Consider the following 19,115-nt stretch of genomic DNA (forward strand, 5'->3'; position numbering starts at 1 on the left):
TTTAACACTTGGGCTTTAGCAAAAATTGGAAAAAAAAGAAGAGGAATGCTATGTATATAAGCAGATGTTTGGAACTGAAACATCTGTCCCCCTTCTCCACCTCGTGGCCTCCCTCCACCCCATTCCTAGAAGCCAAAGCTCATTCACTTCAGGTGAATTTCATCTTCCACCGGGGAAATCTCTTGAATTCCTTTTCATTGGAATAAAGAGAGCATCCCTTATGTGGAACACTTAGTTCTGCATTTTCTCCCTCTGAATGGGTATTCCAGATCTATTCTTATAGATGCAGCGATTGCATACATCTCACAGTCTACTTTTCTGTGAACAAAACTCATCTGTAAATATAATCCGACCCACTCAGACCAGCCAAGCAAATACATTCTTTTGGCCACAGTCTTGTCACATATTTGGGTTTTGTGCATTTTCTTATTTCCTGTCTCAATAACATAGTCTCATTTTGCATTTGCATTTGTGCTTTTGTTGCTGTCTTTTTCAAAGACAGTTTGTGCAGAGTGATCTCCCCAGAAGGTTCAAGAGTGCAGTCTGGGGTTCAAAGGGGAAGGAGGCAGATTTGTGCTTTTAGAGGAGTTGTACTATGTGGAAGATTATTCTTTCCATTCTGAGACAGCATCTTTCCTATACTCTGAAACCAGCTAACAACCAGATAGAGTTCTGGACCATGCGTCTTGGAGTCCTGGTCATTACATGCTAAGTTGGGTTGATACCACAGCCACAACTAGTGGTTATGACATCCAAGTCAATCAAAATGATGCATATCCTCAAATGAACTACAGGAAAATAGGTTCCAAGACATCAAGAGGTATAGTGAGGAGTTAACCTGATATGCAGAGGAGTAGGAGAATGTGGGCTACATGGGAATTATCTAGTTTAACAAATTATTCTTGCTAATGAGTTTACCTGCTGCCAAAGGAGTGAAAGTATTGTTAAAATGGAAATATAGCCGATTTTTCAAATCAAACATTTATAATGACTTTAGTATTTCAGTGCCTGGAGTCATGAGTCTGATTCTTCCACTATTTACATTGGAGCTTTCTTTGAATATCATTTTTCCTAAGGATCCACTATGCCAAGGGAGCTTGAATTGTAGATTGATGAATGCAATTGTTCCATACCTGCATAAATTGATCATTGTGAAAAGCCCACACCGATGTTCTCAGTGTGTTAGATAAATATGGTAAGGTTTTTCACTAAGACAATGGAAAAGTTCACATTTGCACATCAACATCCACCAGCACCCCAAAAAACAGACATGCAACTTTTGATAGGAGAGCAGCAATATAAAGAGTTTCCTATATACAAAGGAATTGATTGGGTATAGGATTTTGAACATTAACAGCATAAAGTCTCCATTGGCATATTCTTTGATTATGATCTCATTACCAAGTGGGAGAAAGGAAGATAATATTTCACTATAAGGTAGAAAAGAAAAAAAAAGAGCTTCAAGCTATGGGTCGACATTTCTACTCCATTTCGATGCACAAATTCTCTTTCCCCTACCCCCAAATTAAATTAAATTACTTAAAGTACAGCTATACAACATTTCACTGAAATTACACACAGATACCTACATTATGTCTATGCAAAGTACAAGGAGGCACTGTCCTTCATTCATGAACAAGATGTGGGCACTGCTAAAAAAATTAAAAACCAACTAAACAAACAGACAAAGATAACAACGTATCAGCAGTTGCTATCTGAACTCAGAAAGGCAACCAATATGTCCTACACCAGAGGAGAGAACATTAGGTTTGTCTGCTGAGTAAAGAGGAGAATGGGAAAATGTACATGGATCCCAATGATCATCCAGTAGGTGACCATTTTGCTCAGAGAATCCTTGGCTGGAAACATTGGACTTAGAACCAATGTCAGAGCCTGAGTGTTTGGAACATCACCCCCATCCCAAAACCTCTTTTATTTCTTAGTAAACCATTCTTGGTTTGCCTCTAGGAGAAGAAAATATGGTTATTTACATGGGCTCAGATTCTGTCCTGAGTTGCTTCTAAAGTATCCCAAAGGATTCTCCCTACCTATCCTCTCATCCCCTCCAATGAGATAATGGTTCTTTATAGTTGTGCTCTTACTTATTCCCTGGCCAAACGTGCTTGGTTCACAAAATAATGAGAAGTGGAAACAATATTGATCTACTTATCAGAAATAAATTACAAAACTCCCTGATTCTATTCTGCATCCACCATGTTTCATTCCCTACATGTGAAACTTCTCCCAAGTCAAGTTTGTTTTAATATTAAGCAATTAAAAAAATGAGGGGATAAAGGGTGTGAGAAAGGGAAGTTCTGATATGGAATTCTTATTGCACCAACCTCATTAATATGACCTTGGCCTTTGGGATTTTTACCTGGGATCAGAAGGGCAAGAGTAAGAAGTAAAGGATCAGCACCATTTATTAAAACTAGGTCAAGTTCATTTAAAAATTCCACTGCTATGGAATTGGTATTTTCACATATTCTATTGAAGATGGCAGCATCTACTGCTCATTCAGCAGGTACTTCGTTCTAAAGTTCTCTTCCACCCCATCCCCACCCCACTCCCCCCTGTAATTTTATGCTAAGAATTATTTGAATTACTGTAAAATGTCATAAGAAAACTGTGTTCTGTTTGTAAGATTCCTTTTTCATTTATGGTCATATAGAAAATATCAGCATATGAAAATATCTGTGTCTGTAAATTACAGATACTAAATAGTTTTAACTCTGTCTACACTGTAGTTCTTTGTGGTTTCCAGAAAACAGGTATAAACTCATAAAATCACTACTAAAAAGCTAAAGTGACATAAGTATATAATATCCAAAAAAGCATAAATATATTCTATAAATAATGATGAATAGCAGGGTAGAAAGCATAAGATGACGAATGTGTTAAGACAGGAAGCTGGATGAAGCTGGTGGGTCCTGGGGTCATGGATTTAAGAGATAGAAGGAACTTTGGAGATTAGCTAGTCTGACTCTCATTTTATAGATGAGGAAACTGAATCTCAGAGGGATTAAACTACCCAAGGTCATACAGTACAAGAGTTGAGATTGGAATCTCAGTTCTTCTGACTGCCAATCTGAGCCATGAAATTGATGGATCTTAGGACTACAATACTGATGAGCATGGGTCAAGAATTGCCCATAAAAACATATATTCTTTACTGGAAAGTCAGATTAGAATGGACTGACAGCAAAAGTCAAATTTTAAACACATGCTATAAGTTGTCTCCCCTGAACTATAGAAAACAAATGGAAAAAGCATGATATAAAAATACCCACAAAGGTAGGATTCCTTATATATACAAAGATCTGCAGGTGTCTCTATTAGACAATGTACATTCTGTTCCTTATTTTCAAGAGAAAATGTCATTGCTTTCCAATGAGGGTGAAGGTTGGGAAATGCATTAAAGTGATTTCAAAATAAACCTAGATTCTATTGTCAGATTTATAAGAAAAATAATTTCTTTTTTTTTTGAATAATAGATATTCAACGAGCAGTTTTTCCTGGTTATATACTTAAAGGGCTCAGGGTTCAGGCATAACAACTCCCAAAGTTGAGATGATTTTATGTCAACAGTTGGTCTGTTCATTCCTTCTCTGAGAAAGGCAACAGACATTTTTGAGGTCCCTGGTCTTGTTGTGACGTAAAAGAGCCAACGTCCCAGAGGACTTGGATTGTGACTGCACCGCCACCATCTCCCATCAGAGAGATGAACTGTAGCAACAGTTGTTAGCTTCGGGCAACCCTTTTGGGAAAGGAAGAAGTCCTTCCTGAATAAGGGGATGTGTTTCTGGAAGCTGGCCTTGCTGTGTGCTATGGTTAACCTGGCTTGCAGCTACCTGACTGGACTCTACTGAACCAGCAATGTTCTTGCTCTGTTTGTTTGTTTGTTGTTTCTTTTTCTAGTAACTGATTTCATCTCTCACACAAAGAAGGAACCTACCCAAGAAGATGGAGGAGTTGAGAATAGGAGAACTAAATACTGGAGGAGGAGGCAATGGGAAAGTGGGACAAAAGGAGGAAAAGGGAACCGTAGAAAAGACCCGTCGATAATTTTTCAAAATATTCTTTAGAGTAAATGCGATCCTGCTATTGTGGGGAAGACCCTTCCTATCTTGATGAGTTGAGAAATGCTCTTTATCATCTTGTTTTCAAGAAATTTAATTTTGTGTTTTAATGACTTCAACTTTAAATCACGTACAAAAAGCTCCTAATGAAGAAAACTCAGGAAAAAGAAAACAATGTCTTGTGTCCTGTGTTTCCCTGTGATATAATTTAGATCAGAACTGCATATAGCTTAGGACAACTAAGACTTTGTCCCAGGGTGATAACCTATGATGATGGGAGTGGAGAGATGTTTCTCCTTCATAGCAATCTTCTGGATTTCTATCTAGTATGAATACCATCATGCTCCCTCACCTGATCCCATCACTGTCCCTCTTCTTTCTCTAATGCTGCTTTCCTTACTGTCAGGCCAATAGAGGAGTAGATTTGACCAGGGCAGACTGAATGCATCCCAAGGCTGAGCCTAGGGGTCCTCACAATATGGGGTCAACAGCACCCAAGGTATACCAGCCTCCTTATCAGAGGGCATAGAATCTCTGTCTTTCTCCAACAAAACAAAATGGCTTTGGGCCACATCTGGAATTCCTGGATACTGCTCTGATTATATAATGACTTAGTCATCTTCAAGAACCAGGGAGGCTCTTGGATAAAATCCTAAAACTTTACCTTTCCTATATACATCAGTGTTTTGATGAAGCCTGAAGACAATTAAAATAAAGTATCACATTGTAGATGTAGGACACCCTGGGACAAAGTCCTGATTTCTCAATGCTAAGTTTTAAACTATCTGTGCTCAATACAGATCTATTCCTATGGAGAAACAAAAAAGACTCACATTTGGGATACCTCCCATGAAACTCCAATTTTTCTAAGTCATCCTTTTCATGATGATTCTCCAGACAATTAAACAGAACCACAATACAAACCTCCCCAGACAAAAGAGCAGAGCCCTGGACTCTCAAGCTATTGAGACCTGCTTTTAAATGTGAATTTACAGAGGCTGGGATGTGTTTATCTGTGAATCAGCACTTAAAGGAGACAGAGAGAGCAAGAGATGCTCACAAACAACCCATCTCATTGTGTAAGCCTTGGTCACAGTTTCATAAGGGTTTTCAAGTCTTCTTGCAAAAGGCTCCTTGTATTCCCAGACCCAATTGGCAATTAGTACTGTTTTGAAAAAATGGTTTGTTTGGGGCATTAAAAGTGGGTTGTGTTGCTACAACAGGAGTGATGTAAGAGCCACAAGAGGCGGAAAATGCCTCCAAGCCCCTTACCATGACAGTAGCACATTCACATGATTCACAGGGTCAGTCACTGAGGGCAGGAAGGTCCTCTAAAGGATGTCTAGATCAACTTCCCTTCTTTTACATATGAGGAAACTGCAGAGAAATGAAATTACTCTCTCAGGGTTCCACAGCTCATAATAATCAGGAGTGGGATTTTAAATCCAAGTCTTCCTGGTGGGGAAACCACCTTCTTTCTCCTATACCACACTGACTTCTAGAAATGAGGGACTTTGGTGAAAGAAGAAATGAGTTTGTGTGCCCAAACCTGGGGCCATTGAATGGCATTCAGCACCGTCCCCCCATCCCCACTCCATCAGGTTATGAAATGCATAAGAAGTCAAACATAAAAGAGTGAGTGTAGCAGAGCTGGAGAGATGGATTGTCAGAGAGAACCTCAATTTGAAAGTGGCTCTGCCACTTACTAATTATAAGACCTTGTCAAAGTCGCCCCCTCCCCCCATTTCTGGATTTCAGTCATCTCAACTGTAAAATAATAGAATTGGATTCAGTGATTTCCAAGGTATGTTTCAATTCTAAGTCCTGTGATTTCTAGGGAAAAGATTTTTCTTAAATCTGTGTTTTTAGTGCAAAGATGCTAAACTTGAAGTCCATTTCAATCATAAATATTTTGATCCCTATTTCCATATAATTAGTTTTATCTGTACTCCTATTTATTTTATTTACTGTATTTAAAAATGTTATTCTGAGGAAGGGTCCTGAGCACCAGTCACACACACACACACACACACACACACACACACACACACACACACAGAGCAACATATTTTTTTTTAAAATGGACCCCTCCAGATATAAATCCTGCTATATTTTGTCTTCTTGGGGTGCTTCTCATTTAAACCATTAGGAAAAGTATCTATGACAGTGAAGTTTTTTTAAGTAAGAAAAAAGGGATTGTTATACTTAAATATTTGTGCTATGATATAAATAAAATGCTCTCAAGTTTCTGCCTTGTGATATGGTTTTATGTCAACAGCAGCACTAATTCAAATGGCCAGTGGCCAAATTATATCTCAAGAAACAATGTTGATCTGTGTGTGTGTACTGGAATTAGGATGTTATGGAATGGGGAAAGGGGGTTTCAAGCAGGCGGTGATGTTTCCTAAGGAAGCAAATGAGAAATGTTGACTTTTTTTTAGAAGTTGATACATAAAAAAATAACCAAAGAGAAATATAAGAACTGGACTTGTAATTCTATCAATATAGAGTATTCCTTGTTTAGGAAACTCTCTCCACCACTACAGGTTGGCCTTCTCTCTGCAACTTATGGTTTTAAAGAGTTGACTCCAGGACAGAAAGGTTAAGTCATTTGACCAAGGCTCCCATAGCCAGTAGGTGTCAGAGGTGGGACTTGAACCCAGTTCCTGGATAGATCAGATCACCTCTCAAATGAACCCCCGCCACAGACACACACACACAAATCTCATTTTCTTGGTTCCAGTATTGCATATCTAAGCATATCCAAGTCTTATTTTTTTAGGGTTCCATAAGATAGAGATTATAAAGATAAATTAAGTCAAAGTCTACCTACAAATATCTTCCCCAGAATGCCCTTCTTGTTCCATGTTTTTGTTCCAACCATTCTGACTCTTAGACTAGTTAACGGAACAAGGAATACTGTCTTAGTAACCAAAATTCTAATTTCAGCTTTCCTTCTTGGTTTGAAGTGAGTTTGGTCAAATGAGAAGCAAACTGGTGCCACAGAGTCTTATGTGGATGAAACTGAAGAGTAGGTCAGGGAAGTTACCTCTCTGGGGTGTGACTTCTAGACTCTCATTTTAGTTCAAATCAACCCAAAGCCAAAACGGTTTATTTTCTATTCCTTAAATTTTAGAAAGTTAACAGAGAGGTAATTACCAGGTTTTGGCTACTGGGAAAGAGGCAAAAGCAACAATACACTTTCACATCAACTTTTTAGTTGGGGGGAGATATTCTGGGATTTTATATGGAGGGAGGTGGCAAGGAAGGTTAAGCTCTGGCCAAAGAGGAGTTTCTCATGTGCTATCTGGTAACTTTTCAAATTTAATTAGTTTTTCTTGTGCATTTGATACTAAGTTCAGCCATTCAAATCACTTAATCTAAGCTACTCAAGGTAATAATAACACTTTCCCTACAAAAAGTGCTTTGGATGCCCCTAGAGTTCAGGACCCTGGGACAAAGGCCCCACATCACCCCTCCCTAGTCACGGTTCTGAGAAAGATTCTTTCAGAACACTACTGAATCTGTTTGGGCTTATTGCTCTGATTCAGAAGATGAGATTGGCCCCTGAAGAACCTGAGTTAGTGGATGATTGGGAGTAGAATTTGAAGCCTCTAGTGTAGAAATACTAGCAGTACGAAGCATGTTATTTTAAAAAAACATTGATGAAAATGGTGTTTCTTTTATGAATATACCAACTTAAGAGCAACAGCACATTCATAAGTAGCTCATCATAAGACTGATCTTTAGTGATCTAATGAATCTACAATGCTCTCAGAGAATGCATTGGGCATGCCCATGGTCTTTAGTCTTTTTCTCTTATAAACAAAACAACACAAAAAATTACCAGCCTTCCTTTGGAATTTGAAAGATAATGGAAGGGATCTTAGGGGTCAGTTAGTCCAACCCCCTCAATTTCTGCAATATCCTTCATTTCTAGAATCTAAGCTGGGCATCCAGCTAACTGGGTCATTCCTTAAGAACAGTATCTTCCGTAAGACTTCTTGGGTTCCTGGCTCCTATTTAGGCTAGAATGTACAGGGCATATGGGTACTCTTGTGTCAGTAATAGTAATACTAACATTCATACTCATGCCCAAATTCATAAATGTACAATATTATGCTATACTACTACTACTACTACTACTACTACTACTACTACTACTACTACTACTACTACTACTACTACTACTACTTCTTCTTCTACTGATTGGGAAAATCCAGCTTGATCTAAGAAAGAGACTGAAATAATAGATTGTTTTGGGGGGGTTAAAATTTCTTTTTCAGACAGCTAAGCTTCAGACTAAGTCTATGCACTTATGGGAAAGTATAGAATAGGAACCATTATCCACACAGTTCAGTTCTGCAACATCTGAGACAACAGTTGTTGGTTTCAATGATCTGAGTAATTGCTCCACTTTTCTGCTATCTTTTGAAGGTGTAGACATGGACTTGATGGCTTGGAACAAATAACTACCTTAACTAAGGTGGAAAAAATGGTGATCTCATATAATGGGCTTATCTCTTCCTTCTCACAGTAATACAATTCACATTTTCAAAAAAGCAGCTGAGTTTAGGTTCAAACTGAGCTTCAGACTGGGGGAAAAAAAAGCAAGAGGAGGCATTTAAGTGAGTTTGTTTTTCACCATCTCCATCCTCTACCTCCCTGACCCACTTCACAGATGGCTGAGAAGAAATTTGCATGACAGTTAAAGAGAAAAGTGGCAACAACATTTAGCTGTTCTAGAACTGACTTGGTTCACTATTCTATGAATAAGTGTTTTGGATTTGAAGCAATAGTATAATGCTGAATCTGGAGTAAAATGAATTCAATACTTTCTCTGCTGCTTAATAGTCGCTTAACCTAGTTAGACTCCAGTTTCCTCTTCTGCAAAATGAGGATAGGACTACGAGATTCCTTTTAGCTCTAGAAATTAGAGTTTTTGAAAAAGATTAAATATAACATTAATATACCTTGAAATGCCACAAGTTTCCACAATGACTTTGTATATATATGAATCTCAATAGCAAAATTATAAACATCCTAGATGGAGAGACCATAAAGTGGGCATGAATTCTGAATCTGTTTCTTCTTATGGCACATTATGTTGGGCTAGATGAAGCATGATGAAGAAAAAAGATGAGGTCTGAAAAATAGGGTGACCTGGTAGAAATCCAGATAATGTGGAGAAGAGAGAATATGAAGGAAGGAAACTTGCAAGAAAAATACTAGCAAGCAAACTTCTCAAGTGGCATCCTGAAACGTTCAACTTACACCCCTACCCTTCTGCCAATGAACATTTTCACATAGTTTACAAATAAGAAGCTGAGTCTTAATAAATCTTCCCCTTAGAGTATTTCCTAGCTAGAGCCTTCACAATGCAACCAAGGACTCTTGGGAGATCTGTCTGATTATTGTTAACCCTGTCATGTGAATAGTCTTAGCCATCTCCCTTGCTCATGAGACAGAAATGCTAGATCTGTCTGGTCCTAACAATCCTTTGGCTCATTAAGTCTCTTCCATTCCAAGGAAAATGAACCATTTTATATGAAAGAAAAAAGTATTGTTTAATACTGCTCCTTAGTATGACAGTGACTCTGCTCTAAGAAATAAACACAACCAGAATCCAGTATTCCTTTTGAGGGAATTAACTATCTCCTTTAGAAGAGAGAAGCTACAGAAAAGAGAGATGCAGAGAGGGAAGACAGATGGGTGGCCAAGATGCCCATCACAATAGAATGTTGACTTTGATAATTGCTTTGTTGGTTCTTTGAATATCTTCACCCTTGGAATCACATTTTTTATTTCCTTTCAGATAACTTCTATGTGATGTTCAAAAGTCATAGATCTTTCTGGAAGCTTAATGGGCCAGGTTCTTTGGTGATTTACTATCAAGTCCTTAGCAAATGCTAACTAGAAATTTTGGGGCAATACTGTAAGCTTAAAAGGTATTAACGAAGGAGGGAACTTAAAAAAGAGTTAGTCAAATCTAATTTTGTGCTCTACTCTAAGATAATAGTAACTATACATGGACTTTCTTCAAACTTCCATAGCATCAAAACGACTTCATAGATAGACATGGCGAGGAAATTTTCTTCTTTGTCACCCTCAAGATTTAAGGCTAAATGGATGAAACTACCAGAAATACAAGTTGGTACGTTTTTTTCCTCTATGGGATATTTTACATTCTAATTTTTTTGGTCCCCTGATTCAAAAGAAGTATGGTGGCAGAAATCATTGGTATGGGCTCACATAATTTCTTTAAATTAAATGTACTGTGTAGATTTTTAGACATTCAGTATAAGTATCCATCCCTTTTTATCTTATATGAATACTACATGGTTATAAAGGCTTCACCTGCAAAGGGATTTGATCATTTTTTTTATTGTTGTGCATCCTGAATTTCTTAGACTGTTGTGGAAAAAGTAGGGGACATGTCCCCATTGTTTGGAGTCCAAAGAATAATTCAATTTCGGTAGAAACCCAAATTACAACCTCAATTCAGGAGAATGTAACTTCCTTGGGATCAGGGACTCTTTCATTTTTGCCTCTGCATTCCTCATACCTAGTATAATAGAGCCTTGCCCAAAGTAGGAATTAATAAATGTTTGTTGAATTAAATAAAATAATGTTACTGTATATGATGAGGAGAGTGAAGCCAACTGTAAACATAGGCCAAACAATCACAATGAAATTCATTATCACAGTCAGAGGCAAAAATAGATTTCAACAAATCATCTTATTCTTGAAGCTAGATAATATTTACATTGACTGTGTCTTTGACATCTGATAAATAAAGCATCTGCAGCAGCACTGGGCAAATATTATTTCTTAATCAATGGTTAAGTTATTCAATAGAAAAAGAAACCTTACAATTAGAATGGCACAGTATTTTGTATTGTTTAAGTAATTACTATGGATGTCCTTTAAGGGAGGAAGGGGAGATTTGGATCTGTGATTTCATAAGCATGGGGAGATCCCATCGAAGAAACATCCCTTACCAAAGAAAATTGGTCATTGTCCTGGATCTTATACAATGAGGGTATTGTAACTATGAGCTGTTTTTTTAAAATTTCTTTAAATTTTGAAATTCTTGAGCATGAATAACTATAGTGTAGGTCTTAGAGGTCCAGCTTTTGGAGTCAGGAAAACCTGGGCTAAAATCTTGTCTCTGGCACTTACTGGCTATGTGACAGAGGACAAGTTGTTTAACCTCTCTATGCCTATACAACTCTATAAGACTGCAAGTTACAGAGAAGTTGCCATTCTAGATAGGTGATGGGAAATGCCTTCCAGGAAATGGAGGAATTCATGAATCTGGATCTAAAAAAACATTATTGTTAGAGGAACACAAGGGGATAGAAAATGTGAGTGTTTGGGATCAACTTTCTTGAATCTAGTTCCCTCTAAAGTCTTTTTTTAAAAAATGATTTCCAAAACACTTAATTTAAAGGGCACCTAGAAAACAAATGATCAGCATTCCCAGCAGTAGATGCTTGCTTTGAGTCAAACATTGTAAAACTTGGAAGAGGATTTTCAATTAGACGAGCTTGCTGGTAGTATCTCTAGTGCATCCCAAGAGGAAACATGGAAAATACTTTTAAGTCGGTAGCACATCCTAATTTCTTTGTGTCCTGAATCCCTGCAGTTCTCTGCACTGGCTTCACCATATTTTCACATTCTCTGTAGAAAGAACATTCCCATTCTTTCTACAGCTTGGGGGGTGGGGTGGGGAGACATCAGTGAGAGGGCATCTTTAATGCAAACCGATTCTTCCAGTTGCCTCCATCCAAACAGTCATATAACGGAGAGAGTTAAATGGTTATGGCCAGTTATTTGGCAAAGACACTGCCCTGTGCTTACAAAGGCTGCTTTATGACACCTCCTCCTAACCTCAGTTAACAAATTAAGTAAGCATATTTATATATCTCTTTTTAAGGGATGTTTTTTGTTTATCTTTACATCATCTTTTACCATTGGATAACTTCGGAGAGTTTATTCAAGGTGGAGCTCGGAGTCTGTTTCTGCACTCTAGTGATCCCGCTTCCAGGGCTCTTCCTCACCATGGCAGTCTGCTGACTTTCCATTGGTTGCCAGTATGACCTGAAAATAGTGAGCATTAACATCCAACTTACACGTCAGCAAACAAAGATTATGAATGGGACATGAGAAGAAGAAGAAGAAGAGTGCTTCAGCCATCATCACCAGTGGGAGAGGACATGCCCCCCCCCCAAGGGGTTTTTAAAAACATTGGTACATTCATGAGGATAAGGCTTTGGAAACCATTCATTGAGCTTTGTGTGACTAAAGGGAGAGGGGTATCAAACTAAACACACCTATCAACAGAACACTCGGGGAAAATGTTGCTACACACGACCACAGGAAATGCATAGTGAACTGCACAGCTATCTCTAATCATCCATGGGAAAGGTTCAGATGCAATTAGGTCAGCTGTAGTTTCTGTTACTTTCAGATTCAGTTTTAGTGAATGAATTATATCTCTGTTTCAAATGAGATTATGTTTATAAGGTGCTTTACAAATCTTAATATAAATGTTAGTTGTTAATGTCATTATTATTTGTGTCATAAACCCAGTTAAACAAATGCAAATGCACACATATACACATACACACAAAACTTTTGTAAGTGAGGTATATGAGATAGAGAGAGTAGTCTAAAAAGAGCAATACATGTGTTCAAGTCCTGCCTCTGACACATAACATCTCAGATGCCTAAGACAACTCTCTAAGACTATAAGTTATGCTGATCTGCATTGGTAGAAAGAATTCCCTTCATGGATGAAATAATGAATCCAGACCTTCAAAAATTACTTGCGCAGTATGGCCTCAGACAACTTTGTCAGACTGAAAAATTCAAAGGAGGTACCAATATTCATTGCCCAAGAGTTTCTTAACAGGCAATTTCTTAAACCAGTGAAATCACCGGTTTGCTCGACAGATTAGCCAAATTACTGGATGGACAGATAGATCAAATGAAGGATGCACATACATGTATACATATGTGATTGGTGATTTTGTCACTGTGGACATCCTCCATCTATGCACATCATAATCCATCTATTAATTTAGTAGACATGTGCTAGGAAGCTCAAGGTACAGTAGAGGTAGGAAGTTGAACCCAGGTCTTTTTGATAAGCTCAGCACTTTATACACAACACCACACTTTTTTAGATAAACATACATCTAGACATAAATACATCTCTACACAGATACATATATATATATGTGTATATATATATATATATATATATATATATATCATCTATTTTGAGTTGCAGCATGAAATTTTGGTAGATCGACTCAACTAAAGGACTTTTCACTGTTTTAGGAGAGGAGCTAGAAAAATCTACTCCTTAAAATAAGACAAATACCAAAGGGTTGTTCCTTTGAAGATATTCAATAAAGTCATATTCCCTTGGGAATGGATGACTGCATTTTCAAAAAGCTTAGACCAACACAAACTGAACCTTTACCAAGGGAGACTATCTTTCAGCTATACAGTCCTAAGAATACGTCCATTTTTCCTAGCTTACCTTCCATCTTTTTGTCCTCAACTTCATGGGGGAACCTTAAACCCAGGACTGATATTCGACAAGATGGAGAGACTGGATTTATGGAGGCATTGGGACATGGAGACATGACAAAATGCACCAGGATTTGAAACATATTTGATCTTCTCAAACAAGTGGAAGTGAGATGCATGCAAAAAGGAGACATGCTGGGAGCTAAATGCCAAACTAAACTTTTCACAAACTGAGTAAATGAAATGTGATCTCTGTCCCCTCCCCCAAACCATCTTGCCCATGCTCAAACAGTACATACAAATAGCTCATGCAAATATGGATTCCCCTCCCTAAAGATGAACTAGTTGGCAGGGAAAGAAAAGATTACAAACTCTAATGTGAGACACATGCATTAACATAAGGAAACCAAGATGGTATGATCATGCATTTGTTAGTATTTTGATCAGAGTCACAGCAAAATTGCTTTCCCGTTAGCGTAATGATGAAGAATTGTTTCATTCTTTGAATTTATTTTCCCAGATCCTGGCAGGATGCTTGCTTTGTATTAGGTGCTTAATTTATACTAATTGATTGATTGAAAAAGGACAGGGCTTCTAAGGCCTGCCCAGAAAACTTGCCTTTTTGTTGCCAGTCTGAATATGCCTATTTGGCCTTTAATGACGAATCAGACCAAGGACAGTAAAGAACCCGGAAAGGACCAGAAGGAGTCGATGTGGGTGGGAAGTTGTTCTTGCAATGAGTTTCAAGTGTTTCAAGTTGGGACCAGGAATGTAGCTCCTTTAGTGTTCTTCATTCTTTTCTGAATTTACAGTTAGGTTGGAGATATCTCCATTCTGATGAGCAAAAAATCAAGGGGAACGATGAGAAGTTATTGAAGAAATGCTTCTCAGCAATGTTGAGAAATCCCTAGGAAAATGACTGCATGGAAGAAAGTTCAAAGGAAGAAGCAAATGTGGACCAGACGATGTGGACTGATAGAACTATCTCTCTTCATCTTTGCCACTCTGCTCACTCCATTTGACAAACATGACACATGGTGAATTAGCTTGACTTTTCCACTCTCAAACAATGGTTGAATGTCAATGACTTTTCAGTCCAGAATCCTGAATTTAGAGATGAGTTCTGGGAGAAAATGCTTATCTTTAAGTCACTTCCTCTGAGAATATGGGTAAGTTAATTTTTTTGTGTTTAAGTTTTTCCATCTGTAAAATGGGGACAATGAGGCCTCCAGTACTAACCTCCTAGGATTGTCTTGAGGCTCATATGAGCCTCTATACTTTGCACTATATATAAAGCACCCTGGAGACTTTAAAGCACTATTAAAATGTGGCACAATGGTTGGAGCACCAGATTTGGATTCAGGAAGACCTGAATTCAAATCCAGCCTCAGACGCGTTCTAGTTTTATGACTTTGGTCGAGTTGCTTAACCTCTATCTGCCTCAGTTTCCTAATCTGGAAAATGGGAATAAGACTAGTACCTGCCTCCCAGGTGAGGATAAAATGAGATAGTATTTTGAAAGACTTAAAGATCTTACATAAATGCTTGAAATCATTATGTTAATTGTTTAGCGTAATATTTGCTGAATTCTGCAGAAAACTGGTAATAAGACATAAGCAGTTCATTTTTTTTAAATTTCAGTCATCTTAGCAGCTTAACCATTTAGAGTACCAGCCAACTCACTAGATATTTTGAACACTGAATCTGCAAATGATTTATTTACCAAGTAAAATGTTTGCTATGTTCATAGTGTTTTAAAGTTTGCAAAAGACCTTGTATCTCATTGGATCCTCACAAGAAGTCCATGAAAAATACTAGCGTTTCATCTGTATTTCAAAGTTGGATAAACTGGGGTACAGGGTGGATAATTGGTTTGATCATGATCTCATAACTATTAAGTTCTGGATTTGAACTCAGGACTTTCTGATTGAAGTCCAAAACTCTTCCCACTACTTGAATGAAACTGTTTTGCTGAAGTAATCATTGTAATAATCAGAAGTCTATTCTCCAGTAGTATGTAAGGTCCTAAAGGGAGTGATTCTTCCTCATTTAATTTTTGTATCCTGCATACTTAATTTGACTCCCACACATAGTGCTTGTTAGATTGAACTGGAATGGTGATGCACTATTGGAGATTAAAGGAACAATTTCCAAATGAACTTCTCAAAGTGTTAGAGCACAATACCCATCGAGTTCCAAATATTCAGAGTGGTTTATGTCTTTCCTTAAAGGAAAAGATAGAGAAATAAGTCTCATGGATTTACAAGTGGAAGGGACATAGACCTTCATCTAATTCTTTTATAAATGAAGAAACTGAGGCTCAGAGCAATCAAGAAATTAGCCCAAAGTCATACAGGTAGTCAGGATTTGAACTCATCTCCTCCAAATTTAAATACAAACTCATGTGGATACCCCTTTCCTAGAATTTGTCATTTTTAATGAAATTCATAAAACATTTTGGTAATAATATTCAGGGACTGACATTCTTGTTTCATTTTGATTGCTAAGAAGAGAAATTCATGGAGATTTTATTTCAGCCATTCTTGAGAGTTGGAATATGAGATCCTAGAGAGTGAACAAAGAAATAGAGGCACTCAGTGGCAGATTTGCTAAGTTGAATGATTGCCACATTCATTCATCTGAAATCTTGTCTTTCTTCTCTCCTGCCTTCCTTATCTTCCTGTCCTTCCTTTCTTCCCACCTTCCTTCCCTTTCTCCTCTTTTTGTCCCTCTCCTTCTCCTTTCTTCTATACTTCTTTTCCTTTTTTTATGGTAGTAAGTGGAAATTTCAATAGGTCCGGGGAAAACCGGAACATTCAGTCAACAGAAGTTTGAAAAAAAATTCCTTTCTTCGGTTTCACTTGTGTTTCAAAATGTCTGTTTCTGTCTCATTAGAGGAAGTTCCAATCTTCACCAACTGTCAGACAAAACTTTCTTTGTCAGCCTTCCAGACCAAAACCATCTGAGTAGTTTTCAGGGGGTTAAGATGCATCTTTGATTTACGATCCATAGACACCATAAGAACATAGTGAAGGGATGGGATGATAGAATAATAGATTTGGACATGGAAGGGCCTTGGAATTCCAGTTCATTCTTCTTATTTTACAGAGGGGAAGTCTGAGGCCCAGAGCAATAAAGTGAATGGCCCAAAGTCAAAGAGGTAGTAAGTGCTAAAATTTCAATCTAGGTCCTCTGATTCCCGTAATGGCATATTTTCCACTACACTTCACTATTTTGTTTTGATTCCAAGAATACAGGCCATTTGGAAACTTGGTCTCTTAGTAAGTAAGTAAGATGTGATCAATCAACCAGAAATGCATAACTCAGGAAAATGGAGCTACTTCTACAGTACTATCAGTCCCTCCAGTTGAAGTTCCATAGCTTCTTTTTTGGGAAGACATGAGGAAAACTTTCCCTGGAAGAAGTTTATATAGATACATCATCAGTGCGCCATGAATTCAAATGAGCATTGGAATGGCTTCTGACAAGGTCTGGAAAAGTCTTTTCAATTATACACTTGAGTTGACCCCTTGTCCATCTGCCAGGGATGTTCCAAGTTTGCTCTGCTCTGATCATGACATTGACCCCAGGAGTAGACATTAGTTACAGCAAGGACCAAACAGAGTCAATTGAGTTTTTCTACTTAAATATTAACTGGATTAGGAGGTAAATACAAAATACACATGCTGCATGGAAGATGGAACTGGGCATGTGGTGAATTGTTTTGTGTTTCTATAAAATACTGTCATAGATGAGGGTCTTAAAGAAAAAGAAGGTAGTTTTTGGTGAGAAAACTTTTCCTTGCTCCAGGTAAAAGGAGGCCACCAGGGTCATGTTCACACATGCCAAAATGAGCTAATATTTTACTTGGCAAATGGCTATTACTCAATATTTTACCATTGAACAATATAGAGCAAGGGGGGTGAAGCTTGTGTTCTATAACTGAATGGGCAACCTACAATTTTGGCTTGGTTTTGAATTGTAAAATAGGATAATTTAAAAAAAATACAACTAGAAACCCCAAAGGCTCACTTTGGGATGCCTTCAAAACAACTGGTCAAATTGAAGTGGGAAGAATGGGTGAAGAAGTAATTACTGGAGGTAAAGGAAGTCTCTTGTTTATATTTCCCCTCCATTGAGCAGCAAATCTTTCTAAATAGAATCATTAAGGACATCTAGGTGGGGAAACCAAGCTATTGGTATATATCATACAAATATGATATACCCAAAGGACTGAGTTTTAGACTTTGATTTTGGCATCTTGGAGAAACTTAAGTTACTCTGTGATCTTTGGGAAACCAATTTAGAAAATACATGCAAGTCGATGGGTTTCTTTTTTAAAGGAAAGGGAGCATGCATTATTTAGATACATGTCTCAATATCCAGAAATGGGAAAGGTACCTTGCACTCATCTACTATGACAGAGTTGTGTGCTGAGTAAACACACTGATTGGAGTTGTTTTCCCTATGGTTTTTCATGTCATCATAAATTGATTGAGTCTTGGTCATTTCTATGTCTTCATTCCCGCGATGCTGTGAGTCGATGCTGTCCAACTCTGCCTTAGACAGGTGGTAGACGATGCCAGCCCCAAAAGAATCCCCTACAACATTGACAGAAGTTCTCATTCGATCCCTGGGGTTAAAGAAAGAAAAAAGGGAAAAAGATGAAATTGAGGAATAATGGAAATAACTTTTAAACACAAGGAGCTGGGCTTCACAAATCCCTTTCCTTGCAGTTAATATTTCCTTTTGGTTACAAACATTGTTTAGAAAGCACAGACTTTGAATGACTTTTGCTAAGCTATTTTACCCCTTTAGTGTCTTTGCAAAAACAAGCCACCTGTGGAATTCTTTTTTTTTTTTAATTTTTGTATTTGCAAAGCAGTGGGGTTAAGTGGTTTGCCCAAGGTCACACAGCTAAGGAAGTGTTGACTGTATAAATCTGGATTTGAACTCAGGTCCTCCTGACTCCAAGGCCCACACTCTATCCACTTTGCCACCTAATTGCCCCTTGAATTTTTTTAAATCCCCAGCAGAGCCTTTTGAGAGTACTACCCTGAAATTCCTCTAAGTCCTGTGAGTGTCTGAACCTTGGAATCAAGCTATTTTGGCCATGCTAGCTGGGTTGATTAAAGAGCTAAATACAAGAACAGTTCATCTAAATCCTAAAGATGAGTTTTGTGCTCCCCATTGCAGCCTCAATTCCAAGTCTTTCCTTCTTCTTCAAGTCTCCTCTCTTCACCACATAACATATTATCAGAATTTAAAATTGGTTTTGAAGTGATCCATACCCAGTGGCTAGTGTCCAGTAAAAGAATGGAGAAATAAAGTACCTTCCCAGCCCACTAAATGGAATTCCAAAGTAGGACAAAACCAGAAAATGCATCCATTCCAATTAGTCTATAATCTATTTGACAAGGAACCATTCAACTTTTGCTCAAAGATTTCTGAGGAGAAGCTCACTGCCTCCTGTGACAACCCAGCAACTCAATC

At 37.9% G+C, this 19,115-nt stretch overlaps 1 protein-coding gene across 3 annotated transcripts in view; it reads right to left on the reverse strand.

The window, feature by feature from the left end:
- Window positions 1–6,076: 6,076 nt before the first annotated feature.
- The window catches only part of SLC1A2 (solute carrier family 1 member 2), a 149,274-nt gene continuing 136,235 nt past the window's right edge, over window positions 6,077–19,115 (reverse strand). For all 3 annotated transcript variants that reach the window (XM_074230479.1, XM_074230478.1, XM_074230480.1), the window contains exons 10-11: window positions 18,024–18,255; window positions 6,077–12,182 (exon numbers count right to left, since the gene is read on the reverse strand). In XM_074230479.1, coding sequence (XP_074086580.1) covers window positions 12,111–12,182; window positions 18,024–18,255 — 304 coding nt within the window. In that variant the 3' untranslated portion in view covers window positions 6,077–12,110. The remainder of the gene's footprint in view (window positions 12,183–18,023; window positions 18,256–19,115) is intronic.

The sequence above is a fragment of the Macrotis lagotis genome, chromosome 3 (assembly GCF_037893015.1).
Source record: "Macrotis lagotis isolate mMagLag1 chromosome 3, bilby.v1.9.chrom.fasta, whole genome shotgun sequence".
Classification (NCBI taxonomy): domain Eukaryota; kingdom Metazoa; phylum Chordata; class Mammalia; order Peramelemorphia; family Peramelidae; genus Macrotis; species Macrotis lagotis.